The sequence below is a fragment of the Ochotona princeps genome, chromosome 16 (genome assembly GCF_030435755.1).
Source record: "Ochotona princeps isolate mOchPri1 chromosome 16, mOchPri1.hap1, whole genome shotgun sequence".
Lineage (NCBI taxonomy): Eukaryota > Metazoa > Chordata > Mammalia > Lagomorpha > Ochotonidae > Ochotona > Ochotona princeps.
The window spans coordinates 46,099,441-46,110,415 of NC_080847.1; the positions used below are offsets into that span (position 1 = coordinate 46,099,441).

Below are 10,975 nucleotides of genomic sequence, written 5' to 3' on the forward strand. Positions count from 1 at the left end.
CTTGTTGTATGACTTTATGAGGGCTGACGGAGATGTGAACAGATGAGGAAACTGAATTTTGTAGTTATGTTTTGTGATTATTGCGCTTTTATTAGCCTTTCCTATTTGGGTCAGACGATGGCAGGAAACTTTGAGAACTGCATATAGGGGCTCATATTGGCCCTTGGCCTTGGACTCTAACATGACTCCCCGCAGCATTGGTCTGAAATCCTGTATGTTTGTTTTCCATAACTTGCAAAACATACACTGAGATAGGCAGCATCCTTAAGTGGAGACACCCCCCCCACACACACACACACAAATCGAGATGCGCTTGGCGTGCACAAGGTGAGTGAGTTGCTCTGTGCACAGCATTCACCGGCGGACCAGCAGTTCCTCTCTGCCTTCCCCGGTGGAAGCCAAGCCTGTGCATGAATCCATGTGTGCATTCAATGATGTATGCATGCACGTGGAAGAATGTGTGTGTGTGCACGTGTGAGCAGGTATATGCGTGTGTGTGTGCCTCGCCAGTGTGTGTGTGTGTGTGGTCAGCCTGAGCTCAACCTGCTGGAAACCTCCAGGCCGGGGGACCCTTGGGGACCTTCATTTCACCCCAGCAAAGGAGAGTTGACTCAGTTTGACCCTGAATGGCCTCTTCAGCCTTCTCCTTGTCTCTTCCGGTTCCCCCCTTTTCTGGACTCAGTGCCTTATGGATAGTTTTCCAGATGTGGAAAGCAGGCCGCCCCCCCCCCGGTTCCCTGATATCTGTGTCCAAGGCTCCCTCCGAGGGAGCCTCTGGCCCCTTACAAGGAAGATGCTTCGGTTTGCACCACCACGCACTCTCCCCCGCCCCGGGCCCCTAAGCAACCACTCTTGGGCTGGACAGCCCACTTTCTTCCCATCCTCTCTCCCCATGGCAACTGTTGTGGCCCACTGGTGTGTGGACCCCCGGAGAGTCTGGGCAAGCACTGATCGGGATCCTGGGCGCCAAACCGGGCAGGGCCCCGTACGCGGAGCTGTCCAGCACCCCGAGGCGGGGCGTGCGCCCCCCGGCCCGCCCCAGCAGCTTCCACCCGCCCTGCCAGCGCCACTGCGGTTCGGCGGGCGCGTCACGTGGCCGGCGCGGCACGGCCTCCAGGCTCCGGGCTCGAGCTCGGGGCCTCGGGGAGGGAGGACAGACAAATCCACGGACGCACTGCCGGCGAGCACCCGGCCGGGCACAGCGCGGGGCGGCCCCGGGTTGCCGGGGCCTGGCGGGCGGCTCGCCGCGGGGCATGGACGCGCCGGGAGTTCCCGGGCGCAGGCTTGCCGCGGCCCGGCGGCCGGGACTCGGGGTCAGCGGCGGGCAGGGGTCCTCCCTGGTGGCCGCCGCCGAGTCCCCGCGGGGCCCGTGACGCCGCGGCCGATGCGGCCCAGCGCGTTGCGGGCCTGCACCACCGCCGCCGCTACCACCGCACAAAGACGCCGCTAGAGCCTGCACACCGGCTGCCTGAGCCTAGCGGGTCCCAACCGGAGCCCGAGCCCGGGTCAGCGGCGCAGGAGGCGGCGCCCGCACGCCGCCGGCCCCGGCATGGAGAAGCGGGCGGTCGCTGGGCTGGAGGGGGCGCCGGGCGCCCGGGCACAGCTCGCCGTGGTCTGCCTGGGTGAGTGGGCCGCGCGGGCCGGGCGGGGTCCGGGCCTCCCCTTCTCTCCGCGCCGCCCCCTGGCCAGACACCCCCCGAAGCTAGAGCTTTTCGGAGACCACCCCGCGATCACTCCCGCACGGGGGGGCCGCGGACTGGGCGGTTTCCTTGGCACTGCCGTCCGCGAGGGTCTGTGGCCTGCTAGGGTGACTGTGGCCGCGCAGCCGGGGATGGCGCGCCTGAACCCGGGGTGAGCTGCACGCAGGCGCCGGTGCTGGCCAGAGCCCTGGGTCCGCCGCGCCTGGGCTTGGCAGGCAGTGGCTCTGAGCGCTGGGACCTGCGGAGGAGGCCAGGCCTGCTGCCCCGAGACCGAGCTACCTCCTGGTGAAGTTCGTGGCGGGGGCGAGACTCGCGCTGCTGGGGACGGAGGCTGCTGTGAGAGCGACTCCTTCTCTTTGTGTCTGCTCAGCCGGGGTGCGGGGTCCCCTGCTCAGCCCTGGGCGTCGCTTGGGGGGGGGGAGGAGGGGGGGGGAACCTATCCAGACTCACACTGAGCCAGGAGTGGCTACTGCCTCGGCCAGGAGATTCCAGGCCCCGTGTGAGGGAGAGGGGAAGGAAGGAAGGAGTTAAACCGTCAACCCACATGGCTCCTTTATTTACGATGGTGGAGGAGGGAGGCCATGATGGGAGCTGGGGGTCATGAGGGGACGACCAGTGATGTCACCGATGAGGCTCTGTGGCCAGACAGGTTTGCTGAGGCGGCCTTAAACAAGGCTCTGTCCCCAGAAGTCAGGGGGCTCAACTCCCCAGAGTGCCCACCCCAGTGGGCAGCCCTGTGCTCTGGGTGCTTAGTTGTTGGGAGCAAGACAGGGCACATGTGTTCCCTTGCTCAAGAGACAGGGGTGTGTGGGTCCTGGCAGAGCTGGGGAGGGGAGCTGACCCCTTTAGAGATGTCCCCCAACCCTTTGGAACTCTTGATTTGCACAGGGTGGGAGGGTTGGGGCATCTTGAACCCCGGGAGGGCAATAGGAGGAAAGTACAGGGCATGCCCCATGGAGGGGGTGCCAGAGAGGGTGGTAGGGGTCAGGAACCCCTCCCCTGAATATGAGTGTCACCCCCTGCTGTGTGTGCCTAGAAACCCCTTCCTCCTCCCACTGGGTGGGCCAGCCAGGGATTGGCATAGTTCCTCAGAGGGAGGCAAAACAAACAGCCAGAATTACTGCCCCACCCTCCCCAAGACCAAGCCAGGGTGCCTGTCTGATGGGGGACCTGGCTCTGATTCACTCCCTGGCAGTGCCTGGGGCCAGCCTGTGGCCTCTGTCCCTCTGCTGACCCTTCTCTATCTCCTGCAGTGAACATCTTTCTCACCGGGAGACTCAGCAGCGCAGTTCCCGCCTTGGGTGAGTGACTCACTTCTCCCCTTCCTCTGTCCTCCCAGCCCTTGTGGGTTAGTGACTCTGAGGGTCCTGGCTCCCCTCCGTCTCCCTTTCTGTGCAGTGAGCGAATAGCTGCTGCTTAGTGTTCAGGACCCCACGGAGGCCAGAGTCTGGCACTTGGTGGTCCAGTAGCAGTGTACACTGCCCGGGCCCTGGGCCAGTGACATGGTGCCTCCTGTAGGCTCTGTGAACCAGGAGATACCCACTTGTCTGGAAATAACACTCAGGATTTAATTGGCAGAGGCATGGTTGAGTGATGGCACTGCGGGCAATGCTGCTGAAAGAAGACAGGATGATCTTGTGGGGACAATGGGGGCACACCATTCTTCCACACCCCTCAGGGCTACAGGAGAGCTGCTGGGTCTGATGAGGCAGGAGCAGGAGTGAGGGGAAGGCACAGGCCGCAGTAAATAGGACGTATGGGCTGTCGGTGGGCTCCAGCTGCCTGGTACTTGGCCCCTGGGATGCTGTGGAGCAGGCGCAGTGTGGCTGACATGAGAATTTGACTTGGCAGGTGTAGTTCAGGAGCAGTGGATTTGCAGCAGAGGGGTTAGCCTTTTGGCTGATAGTATGTCCCGGGTCTTAGATGATACAGGACTCTGCCTACAGCTGGTTGGCACTCGTCTGCCTGTCCGCTGGCCAGCTTTGAGCTCTGGTCTGTCAGGAGCAGGAGGGATAGCCGAGTCTACCCCCACCTTCCATTGTTGAGGGGCTATGGTGGGCCAGGCTCTCAGCGCTGCCAGGAAGATTCTGAGAAGAGAGAGGCAGGGAGCCTGGATCAGTTACCCTCGTCATTCCTCACTAAGCTTGTGCACCTATGTCTTCTGCAAAGGATGTGAAGGTAATCCCAAGTATTTGCATGAAGCTTTTGGTAAAAGTGTATTTCAGGGTGTGGTCAGGGAGACTAGGCAGTGCCCACCCCAGGGGACCATGGCTTGTTCGCTGTGCCTGGCAGGTCCCTGGGATCCCTAGGTCCGTTCAGGGCTCTGTTCACTGAAGATGTCCCTGAAGCTGGCTCAGGGCTGTCACCTGGCAAAGCTGCTTCCCCTCCACCCGTCACAGACTCGGCCCTCAGTGCCTTCTTGGTCTTCTCTGCACTTGAGCACCATGCTCTCTGCTGCCCGGGGCTGGCTCAGGAACCTGCCTTGCTGGGCACCCAGAGGCCACACCCCTGCCTGACATTCCAGAACCATCATGGACAGCTCAGTCCCCTCACCCCCATCCCAACTTCCAGGAGGAGCAGATTTGCTGGCCTCACCTGAATCAGGTGTCTGGTAGAGAGTGGGAAAGGCCCACGCTTCCAGGCCCTCTTGAATAGAGCAGACCCCCGGCCTGTCTGCCTGCTGGGTTGTGGGGAGGACCCAGCCACATAGTATGTGGGCAGGTGCCCAAGTCGAGTAAAACGATGCCTTAAGGCTCACTGTTAGAGCGCGGTGGGGAGGAAGATGGAGCTGCCACTAATAAGGGTATCTGTGGATGGCACCCCTGTATGCCAGCTTGTGCGACCATCCTTGGGCGGTAGCCGAGACCCTGGCCCTCCTGAGGTCCAGCTCTGCTCTCGCTGGCGTTGCTGTCCAGCTTCCCTCTTCCCTGCCTGCAGCTCCATGATACATTTCTAGGACTTTCCCTGTCCTTCCTGCAGCAAGGGAGCCTGCCTAGGGAGTGGCCCTTTCTCAGGGTGCTCAGATGCTCTTGAGGGCTGTCTGCTGCCCCCCATCCTGGGATTCAGCTGTGCTGGGCACCCACCTGGGCTGAAGGACCCATGCCTTGAAGCCCCCTAGCCTCTGGCCTTGTCGTGTGGCCACTGTGGCCCAGCGGGCAGGAAGTCTGGTTGGTTCCTTGGCCTGCTCTCCATGCCCCTGACGATGGCCCTGGGTGCCTGGTGGGCTCCCAGTTCTTTATCTCTTGAGTAAGTCAGGCGGGTTGTCCAGGGACATGAACGCCTCTAGACCTGGGATGTGTAGCATTAGCCTCATCACACTTGCTCCTGTCTTCTCGCTGGGGTTTTGGGTGACTCTTGGACCAGGAAAGAAGGGCGCCAGGCCACCTTGACCCTGAGGGCCGAAGCCATCTTCCCAAGGCTGAAGCGCAGGTCTCTCTGACCACCCCCAAAACCCAACTGCCCTGCTTCTCAGTGTCCTGCCTTCCCTTCACACTGCCTGCCCACCATGGCACACCCTGCTAGGACCCTTCCCTCCCACGGGGCAGGCCTAAGAGGCCCCTGCCTCGTTGGTACTGCCCATCCCCAACCCTCTGGGCACCACAACTGCTGCCTTGATGTTGCCACTGTGCAGGCTGTCCCTCCCACACAAGCAATGGCCGCTGGCCACACGGAGTGGATAGTTAAATCTGGGGTAGAACGCTATGTCTGCACCAGGACTAGTTTCCTGAAACTGTTTCCTAGCCTGGGCTTGGGTTCTGGCAGGGTGAACTTCTGAGGGTGGGAGTGAAGCTCCTGTTTCCAGGAGAGCTGGCAGCAACAGCTTTGAGCCCAGAGCCTACGCTTCCTCCTGCCCCATGCCTGTAGCATCCCCCCATGGCTCTGCGGCCTTCTCTACAGAGGAGCAGTTCAGTGAGTGCCAGTGCCCTTGGTGCACCCCTGATGTGGGCAGGGCAGGGAGCCATCTAGGGGACTTTGCTGAGGGGTGGAGCTGGCGGTGGTCCAGGCACCTCTCTGGGGGCTGAGCAGAGGGACAGGTCTTGTGGCAGGTGCACATTAAAAAGCCAGGGAGCAGGGGACAGCAGGCAAGAGGGCCTGGCAGATTGCAGGTTTGAGGGAGGGAGACCCCTGGTTGCTGATGAGTGTCCCAATAGGGCAGGCCCCCCTTTCTGTCTCTTGGAGAAGGCCTTTGGGGCTGAGGTTGGGGTGGAGAGGGTCCTAGTTTGCCCCAGGCCCTGTCTTTGTTGGGATTGGGGCACAGGTAAATGAGGGGCTAGTGTTAACCCAAGGCTCCAAGGCTGATATTTCCCACGCCTGATGTGCAAGGTGGGGAAGCCGCACCCTGCTTCCTCTTCCCTGAACTTCCTTTCCAGACATCTCATCCGGTTTCTGAACTCATGCTTCCTGAGGTGTACCGGGTCAGCTCCTGGGGTCTCTGTGAAGGCCACGTGGCTGGCTGATAGCCTCACCCACCCAAGGGAAGCGGGTCGTGGGTGCTTAGTACACTCAGGGGTGCAGCACCTGGGAGCCCGTGCTGTGTGGTCCCTGCCTGCCTGGGCTCTGGTTTTGTGGGTGAGGATCTAGGCTCCAGCAGCTTCCCAGGGCCACGTGGAGAGCCGTTGGCTTGGGCCTCATTGATTAGGATTGATGGTAGCCGGTGGGGGTATGTTTCCATTTGTGTCCTCTGATGCCCTTGGCAGCCAATGGCAGGGGTCACTGAGTCTGTGAGTTCTGGTGTCCAATCGTATAGCCCATAGCTGCAGGTCAGCAAACACCTGAGCTGCCAATTTTACATGGCCATTCATCTGACCTGGGCACCTGTTGTGTGGCAGGCCCTGTGTGGGGCCCAGGGTCACAATGTTGGTCCACGCTGTCTTTGCCCTGCCTTCTGGTGGTGGCTGGTCAGCAAGCTGTCACAGCAGCGAGGGGGGTGGGGTGGGAATTGCTACCTTGACGAAGGACAAGTCCATGTGGGTCCTCATAAGCCTCTCATTTATGTCACATCCATGAAGCCTTTCGTTGTTACCTTGCCCTTAGCCTTGGCTGTGTTCGAGCCCTGGGGAATGGAGTGCGGATCCTCCCTTCTCCTTGCCTCCCATGCAAAGTCGGGGTTGCCACTTCCTAGTCCCTTCTCCCGACAGCCGCCTGCAGCGGGAAGCTGGAGCAGCACACGGAGCGGCGTGGTGTCATCTACAGCCCAGCCTGGCCCCTCAACTACCCCGCGGGCACCAATTGCAGCTGGTACATCCAGGGCGACCGTGGGGACATGATCACCATCAGGTGAGGGGCCTGGGCTGGGGTCACAGGGGATGTGCTGGGCGGGCAACATGTGTCAGGTGTGCTGGGCAGGCGTGAAGAGGGCCTTGTGAGCACATGTATGCACAAACTGACTTCTGGACAGGTGTGAAGGGCACACATGTAAGGACTTGTGGGTGAGGTGGCAGAAGAGACGTCCATGTTTGGACACACAGAGCTGACATCTTCCTGCCCCTTTCCATGGGTCTTGGGGACAGTCAGGAAGGGGACCCTGGGCTCTGCTGGACATGGTCTGCCTGTCTCTGAGGTTCGAGAGGTACCCTCTGACTTGTAGGGGTGGCTTGGCTGGTACTGAACCTGAAGCAGGCCTTCCCTAAGGGGCTCTTGGGGTGGCCTTGGCAAGGGAGGGAACTGGGCAGGTGAGAGTCGGCCTGGGGTGGCCATGAGAATGACTGGTCTCATCCTACCTGCCATCCTCCCTGCCATCCTCCCTGGGTATTCTCCTGAATACCCAGCCCAGAAGGTTCCCTCCACCCTGGTAACCCGGTAGCTCCAAGGACCTGGGCTGTGGGGGTTCCCTGCAGGGGTTGCCCTGGTCTGGGCCCAGGCCAGTGTTTTTTCCTTATCCTGTTTGTTGCTTTAAAGTATGCCGGGGTTCCCCCCAGTAGACCCTGTGTGGTAGTGGTGGGGCAAAAGCGTGTGCGTGGGGTATTTGGAGCAGCTCCACTCTGGCTCTGAGCTAGGGGTGCTGGGGGTGGGCTGACGGGGAGGGGGAGCTGGCAAAGGAGCTAAGCAGGGCCCATGCAGCTGGGGGTGGGGAGGAGCGGCGGGCAGTGGAGGAGTGCAGGGGCAGGGGCGGTAGGGGTGGGTCTGGCCGTTCCTGCCTTATGGTCTTCCCCTCGACTGCCCTGCTGGCGCTCAGCCATACGTGCCCACCCATGTCTGAGGTCCCGCCTGCCCCCACAGTTTCCGTAACTTTGACGTGGAAGAGTCCCACCAGTGCTCCCTGGACTGGCTGCTGCTGGGCCCAGCAGCCCCACCCCGCCAGGACGCCTTCCGGCTCTGCGGCTCGGCCATCCCTCCTGCCTTCATCTCTGCCCGCGACCACGTCTGGATCTTCTTCCACTCAGATGCCTCCAGCTCTGGCCAGGCCCAGGGCTTCCGTCTCTCCTACATCCGAGGTGAGGCCAGCCTGGAGCCTCTCGTGTAGTAGGAGGCTCCTGGGCAGAGGGGTGGTGGGGGGTGGGCCCCTGGCCTGAGCCGGGGCTCCCTGCAGATTCTCTGTCCCATGGTCAATGTTGGGAGGGTGGTAGGGCAGCTCTCGCTGCAGCCCTGGGATGCTTCAGGGCCCTCCAGACCCCAGACCACACATTCTAGGCTCAAGTATGAGCCCTCACTGGTACTCAAAGCTCTGCCACTTGTAGGGTCCCTTCTTGGTCCTACCTCTTCTCAAGGCCCAGCAGGGACCCAGTTGACGAGGGGGAGGGGTGCTGCACCCAACCACCTGCTCTTGGCTTAGGCCCAGGCTCTGCTGGCTCCCTGACTGCCTCCTGCCACCCATCTCTCTTACAGGGAAGCTGGGCCAGGCATCCTGCCAGGCAGATGAGTTCCGGTGTGACAACGGCAAGTGCCTGCCTGGCCCATGGCAGTGCAACGCGGTGGACGAGTGCGGAGACGGCTCGGATGAGGGCAACTGCTCAGCACCTGCTTCGGAGCCACCGGGCAGCCTGTGCCCCGGGGGGACCTTCCCGTGCAGCGGGGCGCGCTCCACCCGCTGCCTACCTGCTGAGCGGCGCTGCGATGGCACCCAGGACTGCGGCGACGGCTCCGACGAGGCTGGCTGCCCGGACCTGGCGTGCGGTAGGCGGCTGGGCAGCTTCTACGGTTCCTTCGCCTCCCCAGACCTGTTTGGCGCGGCCCGCGGGCCTTCGGACCTTCACTGCACGTGGCTGGTGGACACGCAGGACCCGCGGCGTGTGCTGCTGCAGCTGGAGCTGCGTCTCGGGTATGATGACTACGTGCAGGTGTACGAGGGCCTGGGCGAGCGCGGGGACCGCCTGCTGCAGACGCTGTCCTACCGGAGCAACCACCGGCCTGTAAGCCTGGAGGCCGCGCAGGGCCGTCTCACCGTGGCCTACCATGCCCGCGCCCGCAGCGCCGGCCACGGCTTCAACGCCACCTACCAGGTGAAGGGCTACTGCCTCCCATGGGAGCAGCCGTGCGGGGGCACCACCAGTGGCGCTGAGGGGGACGGAAGTGACACTGGCGACCAGGGCTGCTTCTCGGAGCCCCAGCGCTGTGATGGCTGGTGGCACTGTGCCAGCGGCCGGGATGAGCAAGGCTGCCCAGCCTGCCCTCCTGACCAGTACCCTTGTGAGGGCGGCAGTGGGCTGTGCTATGCTTCTGCTGATCGCTGCAACAACCAGAAAAGCTGCCCGGATGGTGCTGATGAGAAGAACTGCTTCTCTTGCCAGCCGGGCACCTTCCACTGTGCCACCAACCTGTGCATCTTCGAGACGTGGCGTTGCGACGGTCAGGAGGATTGCCAGGATGGCAGCGATGAGCACGGTTGCCTGGCCGCTGTGCCCCGCAAGGTCATCACGGCCGCCCTCATCGGCAGCCTGGTGTGCGGCCTGCTGCTTGTCATTGCCCTGGGCTGCGCCTTCAAGCTCTACTCCCTGCGCACACAGGAGTACAGGTGGGCACCCTGGGGCTTCCAGCCTGGCTTTCTTCAGGCTCTCCCTCCAGGGAGGCTCTGGGCACCCTCTCTGTACAACCCTGACTTTACAGTCAGGTGGGGGACACGGGCTTGAATTCTCCATGAGCGGGGAGGCGGTCTCTGTGACCTGTTGCTGTGGCAGGTGCTGGCCAGCTCCACCATGAGGCCCTTCCACTTGCTTGCTTGCAGGGCCTTTGAGACCCAGATGACGCGCCTGGAGGCCGAGTTTGTGCGGCGGGAGGCGCCCCCGTCATATGGTCAGCTCATCGCCCAGGGCCTCATCCCACCTGTGGAGGACTTTCCTGTCTACAGTGCGTCCCAGGTGAGCCCCATTGGGCCTGAGACCCCACAGGGCCCAGGCTTGCTGCTGGACTGCAGAGAACACCCGAGACCTGGAGGCCGAGGGGCCAGGTGGGACAGGTGCGGGCTGAGCTGGTCCAGGTGGGGAGGGGAGGCTGAGGTTGGATGGGGGAGAGTATTGGCCAGCAGTAAGGTGGGGGGGCGACAAGGCGAGCTCCTCGGCGTGTTGGTTTGTTCAGGGGTGAGGGGTGTGTGCAGATGGCAGCCCTCTCAGCCACCGCGCCACTCTGCAGGTCTCTGTGCTTCAGAACCTACGGTCGGCCATGCGGCGACAGATGCGACGCCACACTTCCCGCCGGGGGCCCTCCCGCCGCCGCCTTGGTCGCCTTTGGAACCGGCTCTTCCACCGGCCGCGGGCACCTCGAGGCCAGATCCCCTTGCTAACTGCTGCCCGCACCTCGCAGACAGTGCTGGGGGATGGGGTCCTGCAGCCCTCCCCGGGGGCCACCTCCGGGCCCAGAACTGACACAGGCAGCCCCCAAGCAGCCGGTGATGCACCCCCTGGGGTCCCTGGCCACGCACCAGAGGGGGGACCTTCAGGGCCACCCCCACCCTTGGGCCTCCGAGACCCAGAGGGCAGGCAGCCCGTGGACAAGGACAGAAAGGCCAGCAGGGAGCCACCTGTGGACAGCCAGGTCCCTGCGGACGCACCCCGGGAGCCCTGCTCAGCCCAGGATTCCCACATACAAGCTTCCACTGCCAGCAGCACCCTGGGCTCCCAGCCGCCAGAGCCACTGGGAGTTTGCAGGAGCCCTCCAGCACCCTGCTCCCCAACGTTGGAGGTCAGTGATGACGAGGCCCTGCTGGTGTGCTGACCTTTAGGATAAACTGGGGACAGCCACAGCTCTGCTTTGTAACCAGGAAATACACAGTTGTTTCTACCCAGCTTCTGCGTTCTTTCTCATGCAGAGAGGCCCACCCAGCAGCCCCAAGGGGGGCTGGG

General features: G+C 62.7%; 1 protein-coding gene across 2 annotated transcripts; it reads left to right on the top strand.

Moving 5' to 3' along the window:
- The first annotated feature begins 1,489 nt into the window (after nucleotides 1–1,489).
- LRP3 (LDL receptor related protein 3) lies at nucleotides 1,490–10,913 on the top strand. Of its 2 annotated transcripts, none has more exons than XM_004595009.2 (7): nucleotides 1,490–1,622; nucleotides 2,954–3,001; nucleotides 6,839–6,977; nucleotides 7,920–8,134; nucleotides 8,526–9,651; nucleotides 9,862–9,994; nucleotides 10,266–10,913. In XM_004595009.2, the coding sequence occupies exons 1-7, from the start codon at nucleotides 1,550–1,552 to the stop codon at nucleotides 10,845–10,847; spliced, it is 2,316 nt and encodes a 771-aa protein (XP_004595066.2). In that variant the 5' UTR covers nucleotides 1,490–1,549; the 3' UTR covers nucleotides 10,848–10,913. The 2 variants fall into 2 exon arrangements, with proteins under 2 accessions (XP_004595066.2, XP_058530490.1); XM_058674507.1 differs by having other exon boundaries at nucleotides 1,547–1,622; nucleotides 6,823–6,977.
- The last annotated feature ends 62 nt before the right edge of the window (nucleotides 10,914–10,975 follow it).